The 17,994-nt window shown below is 52.0% G+C and overlaps 1 protein-coding gene and 2 long non-coding RNA genes across 18 annotated transcripts in view; 1 reads left to right on the forward strand and 2 right to left on the reverse strand.

Moving 5' to 3' along the window:
* The window catches only part of LOC129533494 (uncharacterized), a 51,385-nt gene extending 41,988 nt beyond the window's left edge, over positions 1-9,397 (reverse strand). The window contains exon 1 of the long non-coding RNA XR_008679762.2: positions 8,869-9,397. This is a non-coding gene — a long non-coding RNA (uncharacterized lncRNA). The remainder of the gene's footprint in view (positions 1-8,868) is intronic.
* MARCHF10 (membrane associated ring-CH-type finger 10) overlaps positions 1-14,010 on the forward strand; it is a 112,918-nt gene extending 98,908 nt beyond the window's left edge. For 15 of the 16 annotated variants that reach the window (XM_055386916.2, XM_055386910.2, XM_004041138.5 and 12 more), the window contains 3 exons: positions 3,996-4,109; positions 9,756-9,798; positions 13,566-14,010. In XM_055386916.2, coding sequence (XP_055242891.1) covers positions 3,996-4,109; positions 9,756-9,798; positions 13,566-13,621 — 213 coding nt within the window. In that variant the 3' untranslated portion in view covers positions 13,622-14,010. Of the gene's footprint in view, positions 1-3,995; positions 4,110-9,755; positions 10,413-13,565 lie in introns of those variants that run through there. The other variant, XM_055386917.2, reaches the window with a different exon arrangement.
* On the reverse strand, positions 9,986-10,968 carry LOC129533495 (uncharacterized). The gene is made up of 2 exons (XR_008679764.1): positions 10,616-10,968; positions 9,986-10,364 (listed from the first exon to the last, which is right to left on the reverse strand). It is a non-coding gene; the product is annotated as an uncharacterized lncRNA (long non-coding RNA).
* Positions 14,011-17,994: the final 3,984 nt, after the last annotated feature.

A 17,994-nucleotide genomic window follows, 5' to 3' on the forward strand; every position in this document is an offset into this window, starting at 1 on the left:
GGCAAAATGGAAAGTGCTCTCCCCAACTAAAGATGGTCATGCTCTTCTTTTCTACCTTCCTTCTTGCTTCCTTCTATCCAACCAGAGCACATCCACAGGCCAGACTCAGCTTAGCAGCTATCACGTGCTCACCCTTAGTTTAGATCAGTGGTTCTCAAAAATGGGTGGTCCCCAAACCAGGAGCGTTAGCATCATCTGGGAACTTGTTAGAAGTACACATTCTTGGGCCCACTCCAGTCCAGCTGAATCAGAAATGCAGGGAGGAAAGGAGGAGCAGTGAGGCCAGGCGCGGTGACTCACGCCTGTAATCGCAACACTCTGAAAGGCCAAGGTGGGTGGATCATTTGAGGTCAGGAGTTGGAGACCAGCCTGGCTAAATGTGGTGAAACCCCGTCTCTACTAAAAATACAAAAATTAGCTGGGAGTGGTGGCACACACCTGTAATCCCAGCTACTCGGGAGGCTGAGGCAGGAGAATCGCTTAAACCTGGGAGGCGGAGGTTGCAGTGAGGCGAGGTCACACCGTTGCACTCCAGCCTGGGCAACAGAGTGAGACTGTCTCAAAAAAAGAGGAGAAGGGGGAGGGGAGGGGACGAGACTGCCTAGTAACTGTGTTTGAAAAGGCCTGCTCAGTATTTCTGATGCATGTTAAACCTGGAGCCACTAGATTCAAAAGTTGTGGCTGAATGGGTCACTGTCTGATCCATCACAATTATGCATTTTTTTCTCATTGCTTCATCTGTCCATATATTTATAAAGCATGCACAGTATACCAGGCACTGGGCCAGGCACTAGGAGTCAGGAGCAAACAAGACAGATGCAGGTCTTGCCCTCACAGATCTTAACGCCCAGACAATTTACCTGGAATCCTGTCTTTAAATCTTGTCTCTTGTAGGATGTGTTGGTTTTGCGAGATCCCATATATTAGCTCACTTTACTATCATGCTTTGAGGAAACAGGCAGAACAGAGGTTACTTCCCTTCCATTACAAATTGAGTCCCTTTGGCCCTGCACAGTTAAAACTCTGCCTAAAGTCACAGTGTCCGGTGGCCCTGCACTGCCCACCTTAGCCGACAGCGCTTTCCAGGTAAGGTGCACTCCAGGGGCCCCTGCTCACTGAATTGGAACACACCCCTGCCATCCTTGCTCTGCCGCACAGGAGAGTCTCAGTGGGCCTCAGGCTGTCATTGCTGTGAAGCACAGGCCTGGCCTGGCTCCATCTCAGCCAAGGACAGATGTCCTCAGACACACGCAGTCACCTAATCACCCTTATACCTAGGAGCACTCTTGAATATATTTGAAGACTTGATAGAACGTTCAGCCAGGCTGTCAGCTTCTTTAAGTGGAATATATTGAGAATTTCCGTCAGTAGCAAGTCTCTTGGCCTAAATGAATATTAGCAAAATGAAGAAAACAGCTGGCAGGTGGGCTGAGATCTCCGGAGCCCTTTTGCGCTGTTTCACATGCCTTCTCCTTTTTAATGTCCCCGCCCCCTCCTATTAATGCCACCCCCATTCCCTTCAGTCTGGCACACAAAGGGAACTCCACGTGGGAGTCAAAGTGTGATGTGATTGGGACAAGGAAGGAGTGGATGAGCCGTAGCTCCAGTAAGCCCTGCTCCAAAACCTCGTTCATTTGGCCCTGGCCAGCCAAGTGCGGTGGAACTCTTTGAGTTAACAAATCCCTCCCACTTGTAGCTCAGGAGTATAAAGGCTGATTTGGAGTTGACTATCACACGCCTGCTACGCCTGCTCTGACTGGTGGGCTGAGCCCCGAGCCCCTTTGTCGAGCATCACCAGCTCTGCAAAGGGCGCACATGAAGGAACCGAGCCGGCGAGATTGATGGCGCCGTGTGGCAGGTTCCCTCCCACAGATCAGAGAAGAGACACAATCTGCTAGAAGTGACTTTTCAAATTATCTGCAGAAAACATTAGTGGATATTCTCCCATCTGCATGCCTCTGGGCCTTATTGAGTCATAAAAAGTAAATGATTTCCCTGAATGCTTTGACAAACCTGATAGTTCCAAACCATTTTCTAGCTGATTGATTTGTCATTATGCATCCCGGTGTCTCGAGCATAAAAGCTGGCTGGCAAAGAGCACTGGTGTGAGAACCACTGGCAGCTTTTGCAGGAGGAAGCCGGGGACGAGGTAAACAAATAAGGACCAAGGCTTTGTTGGTGAGGAGGAGCTAAAAGCCAGGTGAGGAAGGCTTCTCAGAAGAGGTGGTTGGCGAGACAGTCGGAGGCAGGCACAGACTCACGGGGAGGGCAGGAGGAGGCAATTAAAACAGAAAAAGTGGCTAGGCAGGGTGGCTTACACCTGTAATCCCAGCACTTTGGGAGGCCAACGCAGGTGGATCACCTGAGGCCAGGAGTTCGAGACCAGCCTGGCCAACATGATGAAACCCCATCTCTACTAAAAATACAAAAATTAGCTGGGCGTGGTGGTGCACACTTGTAATCCCAGCTACTCGGGAGGCTGAGGCAGGAGAATTGCTTGAACCTGGGAGGTGGAGGTTGCAGTGAGCCGAGATCACGCCATTGCACTCCAGCCTGGGCAGACTGTGTCTGTCTCAAAAATAAAATAAAATAAATAAAACAGAAATAATGCAAACAAGCAACTTGTTCTCTACTCACTCTAGGCCAAGGTCAGCAGAGCACAAAAAACACGACCAAAGGCTAAAAATAGGAGGCTAACTGCTAAGGACAGAGGACTGGGGCCTTCGAAGATGGATCTGTAGAATGGTGGAGAGGCCTGCAGCAGTGATCTCAGGGCCGGCTGTCACCAAGATCCAGAGTTGGCACTGATTCAGAAGGAAGAGCATATCAATCCTTGCTCAACTTCTGTGCCTTTTCTGGCAGCTGCTTGGTCCTGGGAGAGGTGGGTTCTGTGCCAACCTCCTGAGCTGCCCTGGATCTAATGAGAACAGGAAGATGTGGCACCCGCGCTGCTGCAGGAAGAAGGCAGATGAGACACTGAGTGCTCACTGTGTCATTCACGCCCACGCATCGTTATCCTGGGCCGACAGAGTCACAGTTGCAAGCTTTCCCAAGGGTGACGGAAGGGGCCATGCCCTCTGCTGGGGACTCTAGTCCCCGGGGGCTGGGTGGCTTTGTGAGCACAGCCTGGCCCATCCCAAGACCCCCACTCAAGGGAAAGATGGGGACTGAAAGGGCCTTCCCCTCCTTCCCCTATAGAGGGATAGTAGTTGTTACTAATACCACTGATTTATGGAAGGTCTGTGAAAGGTCTAGAGTGAGCACAGCCACTCTTGGCAGCAAAGCCCAAGTGCTGAGGACAGAGAAGTGCCATGGCCAGCCAGACCATCACATCCTCCCTGTGTAGCGCCTGTTCTGAGCACCAGCGAGAAAAAAAACACAGCCCACTCCTCAAGAAAAAGCGGAAACGTTAACAAGTGCAAAAGGTGATATGCAAGATCAAGACGAATGCTTAGGGATTGGGAAGCGAAGGAATGATGGGGGCAAATGAGGCTCCTCAGGAAGCCTTTCACAAGGGGACATCTGTGACTGCTGAGAACGTTATGGACAAGGCCTGGTGCATCTCTGTTGTAGCACCCGACACATCCAGCTTGTACTGGAGCTGTTTACGGATGAAGTTCTCTCCCCGACACCAGGTGATGGGTTCCCAGCAGGGAGTTCTGAGGCTTTTTGCCCTGTGTTCCCCCACAACATCCAGCTCAAGGCTTCGCATGTGTAACTGCTCAATAAATGTGGAATGGGATTGAGCCTGGAAAATGGAACTTTCTCCGAGCATCCTCCACTGGATAGTGAAAAATCCCAGGGGAGTGGCTGCCCTGGCCTCTACCCTGCATCTCCTCCTGCTCTGTCTTCTGGTCCCCAAGAGCAGGCCTTGCCTTGGAGCTTGGGCTCTTCTCCCAGTTCTTGTCACCTCTTAGCCTTGTTACCCTGCATCCCACAATTTAGACCATGACTATTTTACAGATGAACTGAAGAGCTTTCTTTTCCATTTGTAGGCACAAAACGAGCTGATGAATTCAGGCTTGTACCTGGTGCTGCTGCTTCACCTCTATGAGCAGAGGTTTGCAGAACTCATGAGGCTCAACCACAACCAGGTAGAAAGAGAGAGGGTAAGTCTGGCTGTGACCCAGAGCTGTCCGGTGGCAGCCCTGAAAACCCTGCAGTGCTGTTTATTAGATGTGCAAGCTGTTGAGGTCCTCACGGTCGCTTGGGAGGATATGGGACTATCATTTTTAGGACTAAGATTTAGCAGCTGCTAAGTGTACACATGGTGACCCTCTGGCTGAAAAGTAAGTGATGATCACATAATTGCTTATTATTAAACATGAGTAGTAATTAAATGGTCATCAATGGTCATATAACCGAGTGAGCCTCTAGGATATTTGCCCCCCAAAAATAGAGGAGAGCAAGGATGCAGGGGCTGGTTGTGTATTACGTGTGGGCACCCAAACATGGAGGACCTGCGAAAAAGAGGAACCTGGCTGGGTGTGATGGCTCATGCCTGTAATCCCAGCACTTTGGGAGGCCGAGGCTAGAGGATCACTTGAGTTCAGGAATTTGAGACCAACCTGGCCAACATGGTAAAACCCTGTCTCTACTAAAATTACAAAAAAATTAGCTGGGTGTGGTGGCACACGCCTGTAATCCCAGCTACTTGGGAGGTTGAGGCAGGAGAATCGCTGGAACCCAGAAGACAGAGGTTGCAGTGAGCTGAGATTGTGCCACTGCACTCCAGCCTGGGTGACAGAATGAGACTCTGTCTCAAAAAAAAAAAAAAAAAAAAAAAAAAAAAAAAAAAAAGCTGGGTTCAAACTGTTAGTCATAAGAAACCTAGATTTTTTTTTTCTGGCTCACATTCTCTCCTTAGACCCTGAGCTCTCAATTAAGAAAACAGGCTGGGGCTCTGCCAAGATATCTCCTCAAGAATCTCACCCTCCTTTTGACCCAGGCCTGTCCTTCCTAAACTCTTCCATGGTTTTAATGCTGACATAAATTTCTCAGAGAAATACATTTTTTAAAAAAGAAAAGTACCAGAAGCAGGATATGATCCTTTGTTAACATTTCTGTAACCTTATTTTCATGATTCCACATCTTTTTAATGAACTTTTTATTGCACACTGAACTTCAAAGCATCCGGGGTTGATACAGGTTACAGATGGCCCCAAGAGCAGTGAGCCAATGCAAGCAACATTAGCCACCAGGCTTGCAAAGCAAACATGACAAACGACAAACGGTACAACCCAATGGATGAAGACCAAAGCCCTAAAGCACTGCCTCTAAAGAAACTCCCAGTAAATCTGTCCTGGACTAGGAAGAAGTTGCAAGGAGCAAGCTGGGAACCAGAGCAAAAAGCAGCAGGAGGGACCAGGGACACTCTTCTCTCACCACAAGCTCACATTGAATTGGAGAAACCCTGAAATTGATCTCGCCCACTTAGACCACCGAGCAGTAACAGGTACAGATAACCAGGTAAGAGGCACCCAGGCCCGGTGCCATTGATGCTGCCGGGACGCTGACGCTGCAGTGAGCCATGATTGTGCCACCGCACTCCAGCCTGTGTGACAGAGTGAGACCCTGTTTAAAACAAAAAACAAAAAAAGGCACCCAAATGAAAGTAGGAAACCAACTGGCTCTTGTTAAATTCACACTTCTTGATTTGCATCTCAGTAATTTCTTGTAGAAAACATTCAGAATCTGATGGTAACATTGAGCAAAAGAGAGGCACTAAGTCAGGAGAGAAGCCCTCCCTCCCTCTCCTTCATCTACCAGAACTGGAGAACTCACTCACATTGTGTTTCTTGGTTGTGTCTCATGAAGAGACCCAGTGATGGATGCCTCGTTTTTTTTGTTTTATTTTTTTGAGACAAGAGTCTTGCTCTGTCACCCAGGCTGGAGTGTGGTGGCGCAATCTCAGCTCACTGCAACCTCTGCCTCCCGGGTTCCAGTGATTCTCCTGCCTCAGCCTCCTGAGTAGCTGGGATTATCGGTGTATTGTGCCCGGCTAATTTGTGTATTTTTAGTAGAGGCAGGGTTTCACCATGTTGGTCAGGCTGGTCTCGAACTCCTGACCTCAGGTGATCCACCTGCCTTGGCCTCCCAAAGTGCTGGGCTTACAGGTGTGAGCCCCCGTGCCCGGCTGACAAATGCCTGTTAATGGTGGTGATCATTTCTCATCCATTCATGCACCGCCCTGTACCAGGTGCGGAGATGAGGATCAGGGAAAGAAGCTACTAGACGCTAGACATGACGCCCTGATGTCCCTTTCCATAAAGAGCTTGTCAAGGAGTTGAAAGAGGAGACACATATTTATAAAACCAGGAAATAACTGGAAAGTAGCACCTGTGCAAGAGAACTAGTGGACCCAGTGAATTCCTACAGGCTGTGAATTTGACAACATAAGCTCTTCCCTGGCTGGGGCTTCCTGGGGTTTCCTGCAATCCCATAAACAATTGGTCTCCTCAGTGAAGTTGTGAGCTACATGAATGCAAAGCCAGGCCTTCCATGCCTGCCTCTTATGATGCTGGGCACACAGTGAGTCACATCTGACTGCTGACCATGTCCCTGGCACTATGGATACCAGGAACATTGAGTGTTTACTGACGTCCCAAATGATTTTGCCAGATAAGGAAGTGGCCTGCATGGGTTGGGGGCACTCATTAACAACTTGGGCACGGGAACCTTTATCTCTTTTATATCTCACAGGCCTCCAGTGCCTAGAAAATGCCTAGTACCTAATAGGTGCTTAGTAACATTCTGATGCAGTCAACTACTGAATCAGAACCTACCTTTTGGCCAGGCGCGGTGGCTCACACCTTTAATCCCAGCACTTTGGGAGGCCGAGACAGGTGGATCACAAGGTCAGGAGATCAAGACCATCCTGGCTAACACGGTGAAACCCTGTCTCTACTAAAAATACAAAAATTAGCTGGGCGTGGCAGCATGCACCTGTAGCCCCAGCTGCTGGGGAGGCTGAGGCAGGAGAATGGCGTGAACCCGGGAGGCAGAGCTTGCAGTGAGGCGAGACTGCACCACTGCACTCCAGCCTGGGCAACAGAGCAAGACTGTCTCAAAAAGATTAAAAAAAAAAAAAAAGAACCTACTTTTTCCAGGAGGCGAGTCCTGAGTTATGTTTTGGAGAAAGTGATAGTACAAAATTTGCAGAGAGAACAATATTCCAGGTAAAGGAATACTTCCAAGTTCAACATATATTTATTTACTCAAAGATTTTCTTTCTCTTTTTGAGACAGGGTCTCACTCTGTTGCCCAGGCTGGAGTGCACTGGCGGGATGACAGCTCATTGCAGCTTTGAATGCCTGGGCTCAAGTGATCCTCCCACCTCAGCCTCCTGAGGAGCTGGGATGCATCCACCACTACGCCTGGCTAATTTTTTATTTTTTGTAGAGATGGGGGTCTTGCTAGTTTACCCAGGCTGGTCTTCAATTCCTAGTCTCAAGAAATCCTCCCACCTCAGCCGCTATTCAAAGATTTTCTGCGAACCTACTACATACTAGCCTCTAAACCAGCTTCTGGGAATACAAAGATGATTAAGACACTCCTTTCCTAGAAGAGACTCAGAGTCTAAGGAGAGAACACACATGTAACCAAGAGTATCCACAAATGTGCCTGTGTTGTAACGGAAGGTTGGGTCAGATGTGAGGAACACAGAGCAGTCGGATGAAATGGGGCGCTGCCATTCTCGCCCCTCCTTCCGCCCCTCCTCTAGGACAGACCTCCAGCTAGGCTCTTCGCGGACACGTGCCAATGCTTCTGAGGCCTCGCTTTTCATCCAATCAGATTGTGCCCTTTGCAGTCAGTGTTCCCACTTCTTTGGGAGCCTGGTGGCAAACCTGCTTCATTATTGCTCTCACCAATGGATCCACCGTGGGGATGATGTTGACCCAGAATCCTGGAGGGTTTGGCAGGTGGGCAAGGGTAGGTGTGATGGGAAAGAGTGTTCCATGCAGAGGGAAATGGAAACGCACAGAGACATGGAAAGACCTGCATGTTTGGGGAAAGTCAGGGAGGTGTGTGGCCAGGGAGGGCAGAGAATGAGCCTAAGGTGCAGGCAGGGAGCGGGACGGGAAGGGTTTGTGAGCGGCTCTGGAGGCCATGGAACAGTTTCCAGCCTGGGATTGGCAGGCCAGGAGATGTGGGTTTTGGGAGGAGAACTTGGGCAGCCACATTGGAGGGGAAAGAAACCAGCCGGGAGGCTGCTGCAATGGCACAGGGTAATAAGGGGGCCCGTGTGCTAGCATCAGACATGGGAAGGACAGGGGTGGGTCTGGGGTGAGGGACAGGCTGGCGGAAGTACTGAATGCTGGCTTCTGCAAGTGGCCAGCAGGAAGCTGGCCTTTCCTCCCATCGGGGAGCATCTCCAGAGAAGACAGGACCCACCAGCCTCACTTTACCCCACCTTTGAGGTGAGGCTAAATGGCCTTGCCTTCCCTCTCCTCCTTCCCTTTCAGCCCCCACACGGAGCACTCCGTTTGTCAGGGCCTGGTCCCCCATCCCCCGTGTCCTGGCTTCCTCCCAGCTCAGGTCTTGTCTCTATCTGATTATTACAACGATCTCCTGGAGCAAGGACCCTACTCTGTCTTCTGCCCCAGGTGTGTCGTTAATGGTGGAAAACTTCAGGCTAGGTGCAGGGGAAGGGAGCCCCGGGGCTGGCCGGAGGGGCAGGTACGATCTAGAAGCCATTCTCAAATCCCCGTTGGTTCATTCACGTGTGAGACTGGATGGACTGTGCCTACCCCAGTTCCTATCCACATCATTTCTACAAAACCGAAAGCTCTTCCCTCCAAGGACCAGATCAACCCAAAATATGGGAAGCCCAGGTTTGGTCCACAGTTACAAAAACTTCCCACTCACCAAGATGCAATTTCCTGATGGAACAAGAGTTGATGAGATAGATACAATCAGCTGGCACAGAATCTTGAGGCAGGTGGAGGTTATCTCAGGAGCCCAGAGAAAACGGAGGCAGTGGCTAGCCCAGTCCTGATGCATAATTTACCGGGTAACCAGGACCTGCTACTCTAGATGAAATTCCATCCTTCCCCTGCCCTCCCTCTCCTTGGGCACAGAAACGGTCCCAGGGACTAAAGCTGCCTCCACACTGGCCAGGCAGTTGCCTCAGTAACAGTGTCCGGCACCCCTTGTTTTGTCCCCCAGGCTGTCACAAAGCCCCTCTTCTTCCTGGGGAAGAGCACCAGGCCCTCTGCACCGGAGCCCACATCCTTGCAGCCTGGCACAATGGGCTCCCACGGAGTACACAGTGTTTCTTATTGTGGCATAAAATGCCATAAAGTCAGAACAAAGAGTGAGCCCAGGGCCTTGATGGGTCTGCTGCTTCCTGCCGGGCAGAGAATACAAGCGATTGTTTCAAAGCCAGTGGTGAGGCAAGTGGCCAATTAGCACGGCCTTCACCCCCACAGCCTGTAAATGTGATTCGGACCATCAGAATGGGATTCTGCTATTCAGATCAATTGCTCAAAGGAAGCGAGTCTGTCCTCGCTGCCAAATTTAGAAGCCCGAGACAGCAAAGGTGACCCAGGTTATGGCTGCAGCTCTCGTTAGGATGAGGCTGCGCCCTGCCAATGCTTAGCACTCACCCAGCCCTCAGCACCTCTGCCCATTTTCCTGCCCCTTTAAAGTGGTGTAAGGGATTCCTAGAACGTTCCTGCAACTAGGAGGTTATACATCTGTTCACCATTGTATTGGAAAAAACAATTCATTTCTCATTGTCTTCTTTCTTGTAGTTGTCAAGAAATTACCCACAACCCAGAACAGAGGAAAATGAAAGTAGGTTTTGGGGGCCAGTCCTGCCATTTTGAGGGTGTTTGCTAAATTACTCTTTTTCTGTGACTGTGTGGAACCAAATGCCATGGAAGGAAGGAATGACCACCACCCAGAGGCAAAAATAACCCCACAAAGCTTGGGAAAGTCAGCCGCAGCAAACAATCAGGAAGGCGAGGCCAAGTTCACTGGATGCAGAGCAGATAAGAATTTTAATTCATCCTGAACGCAAGGAAAGGCGCCAACAAAGGGAAGAGGTTATCTTCCGGCATGAGATAAGATTTGTTCCTTTTCCTTGCTGGGATTCTCCAGCGTCCAGCACTTGGAGAGTTTGGGGGTTGGTTTTTTTACTGCCAGGATTCCTCTAGGAAAACCCTCCCCAAGCCCTGGTAGGGGCTGTCTGGCCCTTACCTGAAGGGACCACATTCACTCATAAGCTAGTGGCCTTGGTGGATTTGGGGTCTGCTGAATTCAGAGGTTGAACAAAGCAAACAGGTCTCCCGAGAAAGGGCCCTCAAAGCGGGCAAGACGGCTCTCTGCAAACAGGTTCGAGAAAAGTCTTCTCCCTGTTCCTTTTTCCATTAAAAAAAAAAAAAAAAAAGACTGGAGAAAAACGTGCTTAATAAAGCAGGCGGGCTCGAAGTCAGACTCGGGAAGAACTTCATCAGGAGGCAGAATCAACACCGCAGTGAATCCAGCGGTGTGTGACAACTGGGTCCCCAGAGATTCTTCTGGGGGAAAATTTCACAACTGCCTGTCCCAAAAGCCCTTAGAACAGTGGCTCCCACATGGGCTTTGCCATCAGAATCACCCGGGAACTCACCAAAAACTCGGATTCCTGGGCCCCGCCCAGAGATTCCGCTTCAGGCGATGGGGTGGGGCCCTGGAATCGTGTTCACACCGGACCCAGGTGATCCTGACACAGCCGACCGCGGGGGTGCTTTTGAGAACCCCCAGTAGTCCTGCCTGGAAGGCGCGAACCAGCTCAAAGCTGCTCGGGGTGGGGCCCAGATTACGACCCTAGAGAAGCCAATTTATTATTCCGGGCACGCAGCCCTGCGAAGCCGAACTGACCATTTTCAGAGACCCGGAGAGGGCCCTGCCTTCCGCTCACAAAAGGAGCCCGGGAGTCCCAGCCCGGGCGCAACCGCGGGGTCCGGCCGATCCCAGCGCCCCCTCGCGCGGCCACCCCCGACCCCGGCCTCGCCCCCCGGGCCACCAGCCTCCGTAGTCGGGAAGGGCGCTGCGAGGTCTTTAAAAGACCTTTGTGTCGCGGGCGCACGCCGCACCTCCGGGGAAAACGCCCTGCGCCTCGGCCCCGCGGCTCCCCGCCGCCGCCCGCCCCGCGCGTCCCAGGCTCCGCCTCGGCGAGGGCCTCCCGCTCCGGAAGGGGCGCGACGGGGAGCCCGGCCTGGTTGCTGCGGCCCCGCGCTCCGTCCAGCCGCGGCCGGGAGGACAAGGCAGCAGTGTCCGGGCGCCGCGCCCAGGCGCCCCCTCCCCAGCCCCGCCCCGGAGACGCCTTGCTTTTCCCGGTCCGGGGAAACCTGCGGCGACCGGGCGCGCCCGCGTGGCTTCCGCTGGGCAGGGGCGACCCCTAGTGCCCAGGGCGAGCCGCGCCGAGCAGGACCGAGCCTTTCCCCGCACACCCTGGAGCCTGGGCTTGGGGCACCCTGGCCTTGAGCCCGGGCCCCAGGGAAGACCGACGTCTCCGGAGGGCAGAAGAACATCCCTAGGGTGGTGCTCCAAAAAGAGTCTCCACGGGAGGCAGGGAACCTGCCGCCCTTCCCTGCTGCTCCGAGGCAAATGGTCCCACAGAGGGAGTGACCCCCACTCATTTGTCATCCTTCCTCCGGGAACTGGGACCCGCTCGAGGATCCACCCCATCACCAACCCTCCCCTGCCGCTCTCGGCCCCAAGGTGGAGACAGCCAGTTCTCCCCTGGAGGCCCAGGCCATCTCTACCTGCCCCCAGCTCTGCACACACCCCAGACACGGGTGGGCACAGCCAAGGCCGAGGAGAACCCAGCACAGAGGGACCATCCTGGGGTGCTGACCAGTCGCAGCCTTGGCCTGGCTTCCCGCCAGAGCCATTCTCAAGACAAGAGCCAGGGTAGCCATTGGCAGAGCCATGGGCACCCAGCCTCCCCCATAGGCCACACTCCCTTGGTCCCCTGGCATCCTGGCATGACTCGCCTGGTTGGCAGCACTTTGTTAATATGGGTTGCCGGAGGTGAGTCACAGCTGTGACCTGCTGCCCTAGCTCGGTTCAGGTACACAGGAGGAAAAGAGGCAAAACATCAGGGCACACCAGGTAGCACAGAGAGGTGCCAGCCTCTTTGTGGCTCTGTGGTGCCCATGCCAGCCTGCTGACCAGGCCCCCCTCCCTTGCACGTGAGAACCAAAGCCTCACACAAATGCCACAAGTGAAACCGAGGTTAGGGCAGCTGGGGAGAGTCCCTGGGTGTGCGCAGGAGCCAGCACCAGGACAGCTGCTTCCCAGTGGCACAAATAACTTCCCAGTGTCACCAAGACAAGGGGTGGCGGGTCGGTAGCGGGGGCAATACCTCCTGCAGATATGCAAACAGATGAGGACAGGGGCAGGAACAGGGGCGGGTGTGAGGGCCCTTGGCCAAAGGCTGGGCCAGAGCACCTCCCCAAACACCCAGTCAAGGCTACTGGCTTTTGGAGAAAGTGCAGGATGGACGAGGGGATGGGGGCAGCTCAGGGGCTTGGGCTTCCGTGGGTAGAACTGAGAGGGTGAGAGGGTCCAGGTAGGATTGAGGGGATGTCAGTTGCTCCTGCTCCATGCAACAGTTTCTTCCACAACAGGCAGAAACTTTCTTTCTTTTCTTTTTTCTTTTTCTTTTTTTATTTTTCTTTTTGAGATGGAGTCTCGCTCTGTCACCCAGGCTAAAGTGCAGTGGCACGATCTCGACTCACTGCAACCTCTGCCTCCCAAGTTCAAGCGATTCTCCTGCCTCAACCTCCTAAGCAGCTGGGATTACAGACACCCGCCACCACCCCTGGCTAATTTTTTGTATTTTAAGTAGAGATGGGGTTTTGCTATGTTGGCCAGGCTGGTCTCGAACTCCTGACCTCAAGTGATTCGCCCCCCTCGGCCTTCCAACGCGCTGGGATTACAGGCGTGAGCCACCACGCCTGGCTTAAACTGTTTCTAAATTGTCAGAGAGCATTCACTCAAGCCAAGGGGGAAAGAAACATATTGAGACAAGGGTTTCCCCGAAGAATAAAGGAGACCACCCACCCCCACCAACTCCACCTCCTCCACTGGGACTGCACTGCGTCCCAGTGCCTCTTGCTCTCTCCCTCCCTTTCCCCCTCCTATCACTTGTCCCTCTGCATCCAGCCATTGATTTCTGAAAGACTCCTGAAACACCTGGGTCCGTTCCCCCTTCCCTGCCAAATTAGGAAGCGGGGGTTCAAGTGGGGCCTTACCCTGAGAGGAAGCAATGGCCCCTGCAGCTATTCAGCCTGAAAACAAGTGCTGCACCAGGCTATGTGGGGACGTGGAGATGACCAAGATGCTGTCTTTGGGGGAAGCTGGTGTGGCTGAAACCCCAGTGGGGCAGTCTGGATTCCCCGGCCCCAGACTGCAGGTCTCTGTTCCCCACACTGTTCCAGGCACTGTGGCCATGTGGGTGGCTGGGCCTCAGGGATGGGGTGGGAGAAGATGAAGCAGCAGTGCCGTGCCCCCTGTAACAGACCCACGGTCTGCTGCAGCCCTCCAGCCTGAAACATCTTCTTGCCTTCCAGATTCAGAGTTGGGAGATGGAAATGAAGGCAGCATTTCTCAAAGCCAGGTCGTCTAGCAAGGAAGCCAACTGTGGAGCTCAGCGGAGACCTCTCCCGCCAGCCCTTCTTTCTACGTCCCCAAGTGCCTCCCTCCCTCCTCCTCTTTACTGAAACTGAAACCAAAGCATTCACAGTTAGATTTTCACCTCGTGCCACTCTCTTTTGGGGTCTGGCTTGAGCATCTATGGGCAGCCACAGCGACCAGTCTAGTCCCAGACAGCACAGGTCAAGCAGCCTGGGACTGTGGAGCCCCTGGCAGGCTGGCCTGGTGCTGCCCCCTTAGCCCAGAAGCCCTGCCAGGTCCAGTGGCCTGGAGTCCTACTGCTGAGGGCACCTGCCAGGCCTCACTCCACCCTGAATGGACTCGAGCCATGTATTCATTCAGTAAACTGACATTATTCTCCCAGCTTCGTTCATGTTTATTTCACTTGCCTTGGTCAGAGGCCAAGGGTCTCAAGCTGGAGGGAGGGGGAAGCACATCTCACAGCCCCTCACCTCACCTCTACTTCTCCCTTGCTCCCACCATCACTGGGGATGCTACATCCTGGGCCCGCATGGGCTGGGGCAGGCTGGATGGTGGCTGCCCCTGTAGGTACCCACTTAGGACCCAACTGGGGTGTGGACTCCACACTTTTTTTCCTGATTGCATCTTAGGGCCCAAAGACCAAGTCAGGACTTGGGGTGGAAGGTCAGAGGGTTAGTGAGAAAATTGTGTGTGCGAGTGTGTTTGAGTGCGAGTGTGTTTGAGTACGTGTGTGTGTGAGAGAGAGAGAGAGAGAGAGAGAAACAAAGGTAAGCCAAAAAACAATAAAAGGGCTGGACATGGTGGCTCACACCTGTAATCCCAGCACTTTGGGAAGCTGAGGAGGATGGATCACTTGAGGTCAGGAATTGGAGGCCAGCCTGGCCAACATGGCAAAACCCTGTCTCTACTAAAAATACCAAAAAAAAAAAATTAGCTGGGCGTGGTGGTGGACATCTGTAGTCCCAGCTACTTGGGAGGCTGAGGCATGAGATTCACTTGAACCCCTGCAGTAAGCTGAGATCGCGCCACTGCACTCCAGCCTGGGCAACAAAGCGAGACTCCATCTCAAAAATAAATAAATAAAAATAAAAGGGCCAGTTATGGTGGCTCATGCCTATAAGCTCAGCACTTTGGGAGGCCGAGGCAGGTAGACCGCTTGAGCCCAGAAGTTTGAAATCAGCCTGGGCCATAGCGAGACCCTGTCTCTACAAAAAAAATTTTAAAATTTGCCATGTGTAGTGGCATACCCTCATGGGCCCAGCTACTCGGGAGGCTGAGGTAGGAGGATCGCACGAGCCTAGGGGGTCAAGGTGGCAGTGAGCCATGATCGCACCACTGTACTGCAGCCTTGTAGACAAGGCTACAAGACCCTGTCACAAATAATAATAATAATAATAATAAAAGATGGAGGGGACAAACTACGGTACATGCAAAAACGTTATGCTAAGTGAGAAAAGCCAGACACCAAACACTACATAGTATATGATTCATTTTACACAATTTCTAGAAAAGGCAAAACTAGAGAGACAGCAAGCAGATCAGTAGTTGCTGGGGGCTGGGAAAGGAGCAGGGATTGACTGCAAATAGGGTCCAGGGGACTTTTGGGGGTGAGTGAGGTGTTATAAAGCTGCTTTGTGGCAATATTTACACAACTGGATAAATTTGCTAAAGCTCATTGCCTCTATAGATTTTCTAAAAAATGGAGGGAGGGACAGAAAAAGGGCAGAGAGAGGAGGACGAGAGAGAAAGATGAAATGAGGAGGCGGCACTTCTCCCCCCCAGCCTTTAAGACTTCTCAGACCGGGAGAGGCCCCTGCTTCCCCGACCCACCCTCTTCTGGGGGTCTCAGAGGATGAGATTTTGCGGCAAAGGGGTGCCCTGAGCTGAATTAAGGAGTCAATAGGGTTTTAGGAAGGCCAGGCTTGACTCACCTTAAAATCTGGTCCCACTCTTCCGATATGTCCCAGTTAAAGTGATGCAACTCTTGAAAACCAGTAGGTTCGCTGGGCACAGTGGCTCACGCCTGTAATCCCAGCACTGGGAGGCGGAGGTGGGTGGATCACCTGAGGTCGGGAGTTCGAGACCAGCCTGACCAACATGGCGAAAATCCAACTCTACTAAATACAAAAAAAATTAGCCAGGCATGGTGGCACATGCCTGTAAACCCAGCTACTTGGGAGGCCGAGGCAAGAGAGTTGCCTGAACCCAGGAGGCGGAGGTTGCAGTGAGCCGAGATTGTGCCATTGCACTCCAGCTTGGACAACACAGCGAAACTCCATCTCAAAAAAAAAAAAAAAAGAAAGAAAGAAAACCAGTAGTACGTTCAACCAGGCAGCCTAGACCCAAGATCAAAGTTAAGAGCCATTTGAGTCGAAAATATCTCCATGATCTAAATAAAATTCCTAAAACCTCAAGTTCCTCCACTCACAAACATGGCCTCAAGCTCTATGAGAAAACGAGCCTTTTGAACTGAACTTTAAGGTTGACTAAAGATTTGTCCAGGATCCAGTACTGAGGAATGTATAAGAAGGGACAGTGCACGTCTAAAAATAAGTTTTTGTAGACAGCGGAATGGAATTTGAGGTGGCCGTGTAAACATCCTGACAGCTTGAATCCACAGTAGGATGTGACAGTGTTTGAGGCAGCTGAGGAGACCATCACAGGTTTACATCAGAAAATCAGGTTTTTGAAAAACTGTACTCTTTTTTTTTTTTTTTTTGAGATGGAGTCTCGCTCTGTCATCAGGCTGGAGTGCAGTGGCATGATCTCAGCTCACTGCAACCTCTGTCTCCTGGGTTCAAGCGATTCTCATGCCTCAGCCACCCGAGTAGCTGGGATTACAGGCATTCGCCACCACACCCAGCTAATTTTTGTGTTTTTAGTAGAGACAGGGTTTCACCATGTTGGCCAGGATGGTCTCGATCTCCTGACTTCATGATCTGCCCGCCTCAGCCTCCCAAAGTGCTGGGATTACAGGCGTAAGCCACGGCGCCCGGCCAAAACTGTTTCAGGGATTTACCCAACCAGGAATGCTTCCCATGAGGTCCAGGGTGGGGTAGACATTGAGGAGCTGGGGACTACCCACACTATCAATTTGATTTCCTGGCAGGAGTCTGCCTGCCATATGGGGCTTTTCATGGCTTGAGATTCCAAGAGGACAGCCTCATTTATTAAAAGGCAGTGATGAGGCCAGGTGCGGTGGCTCACGCCTATAATCCTAGCACTTTGGGAGGCCGAGGTGGGCGGATCACTTGAGGTCAGGAGTTCATGACCAGCCTGGCCAACATGGTCAAACCTGGTCTCTACTAAAAATAAAAAAATAATTAGCCAAGCCTGGTGGAGGGTGCCTGTAATCTCAGCTACTCAGGAGGCTGACGCAGGAGAATCGCTGAAGCCCGGGAGGCAGTGAGCTGAGATCGCACCACTGCACTCCAGCCTGGGTGACAGAGCAAGACTCCATCTCAGAAAAATAAAAAATAAAAATAAATAATGCTAAAATATAAAATAAAGCATCCCCAATGGTATAAATGTCTAATACGTCAACTGAGCCCCACTTTATTTCTATGCATTGTACCCCACAGCCCAGGAGACCCAGGTGTCCCTCCGCCACTGCTTTGGGAAGGGAGGCCGTGGAGGCTCAGAAGGAAAGAGGTCATTCTTAGCCCTCAAGTCTCAAAATAGCCCTAAAACTCTCCAGGCATGAGAGGTTGGGACAAAGTTCTTTAGTCCCCAGGCCTGACTGCAAGATCTCGAGGGGCTCTCTGCAGCCCTGTTGCCCACCCCACAACACGTTTTCCAGTGCAGGGAGGAGAGGTGGCATGGCAAGTTCTTCACCTTTGTGCCTTAGCTTTCTCATCTGTAAGAGGGGGACAGTAGCACCTACCTTATGTTGTATTGGGAAGATTAAGTGAGTTAATACGTGTTAAGCAGTTAGAACAGGGCGTGTACATAGTAAATAATACCTATTTTGTTATTATCATTGTCATGGAGGAATAGTGGGTCAGAGGCAGTGTTCTGAGCCCCCTGCAGCCCCAGTATGAGGAAAGACACCATCCAAGGTTCCCCAAGTCCCTGAGGGAGATGCAGAAGGGCAGGACACCCCTGCATAAGCCAGCAGGGACATAAATGACCGGGAACCAGATGTCCCTCCCCCAGCTGTGAAACCTGGACGCTCCATAGGACCTTACAGGCACCTGGAAATATAGGCGAAAATCCCAACTGCACTAGAAAACCTTAACTGACCAGGATTTCCCTGAAATGGCTATAACTAAAGCTCTGCCATCAGCCGATCCAAGGAGACGGTTAAGGTTTTGCACTCCTCACTGTGTGGCCTTGAACCTCAGCGCCCCCAGCGTGTCCACCTCC

The sequence above is a fragment of the Gorilla gorilla genome, chromosome 4 (genome assembly GCF_029281585.2).
Source record: "Gorilla gorilla gorilla isolate KB3781 chromosome 4, NHGRI_mGorGor1-v2.1_pri, whole genome shotgun sequence".
NCBI classification, from domain to species: domain Eukaryota; kingdom Metazoa; phylum Chordata; class Mammalia; order Primates; family Hominidae; genus Gorilla; species Gorilla gorilla.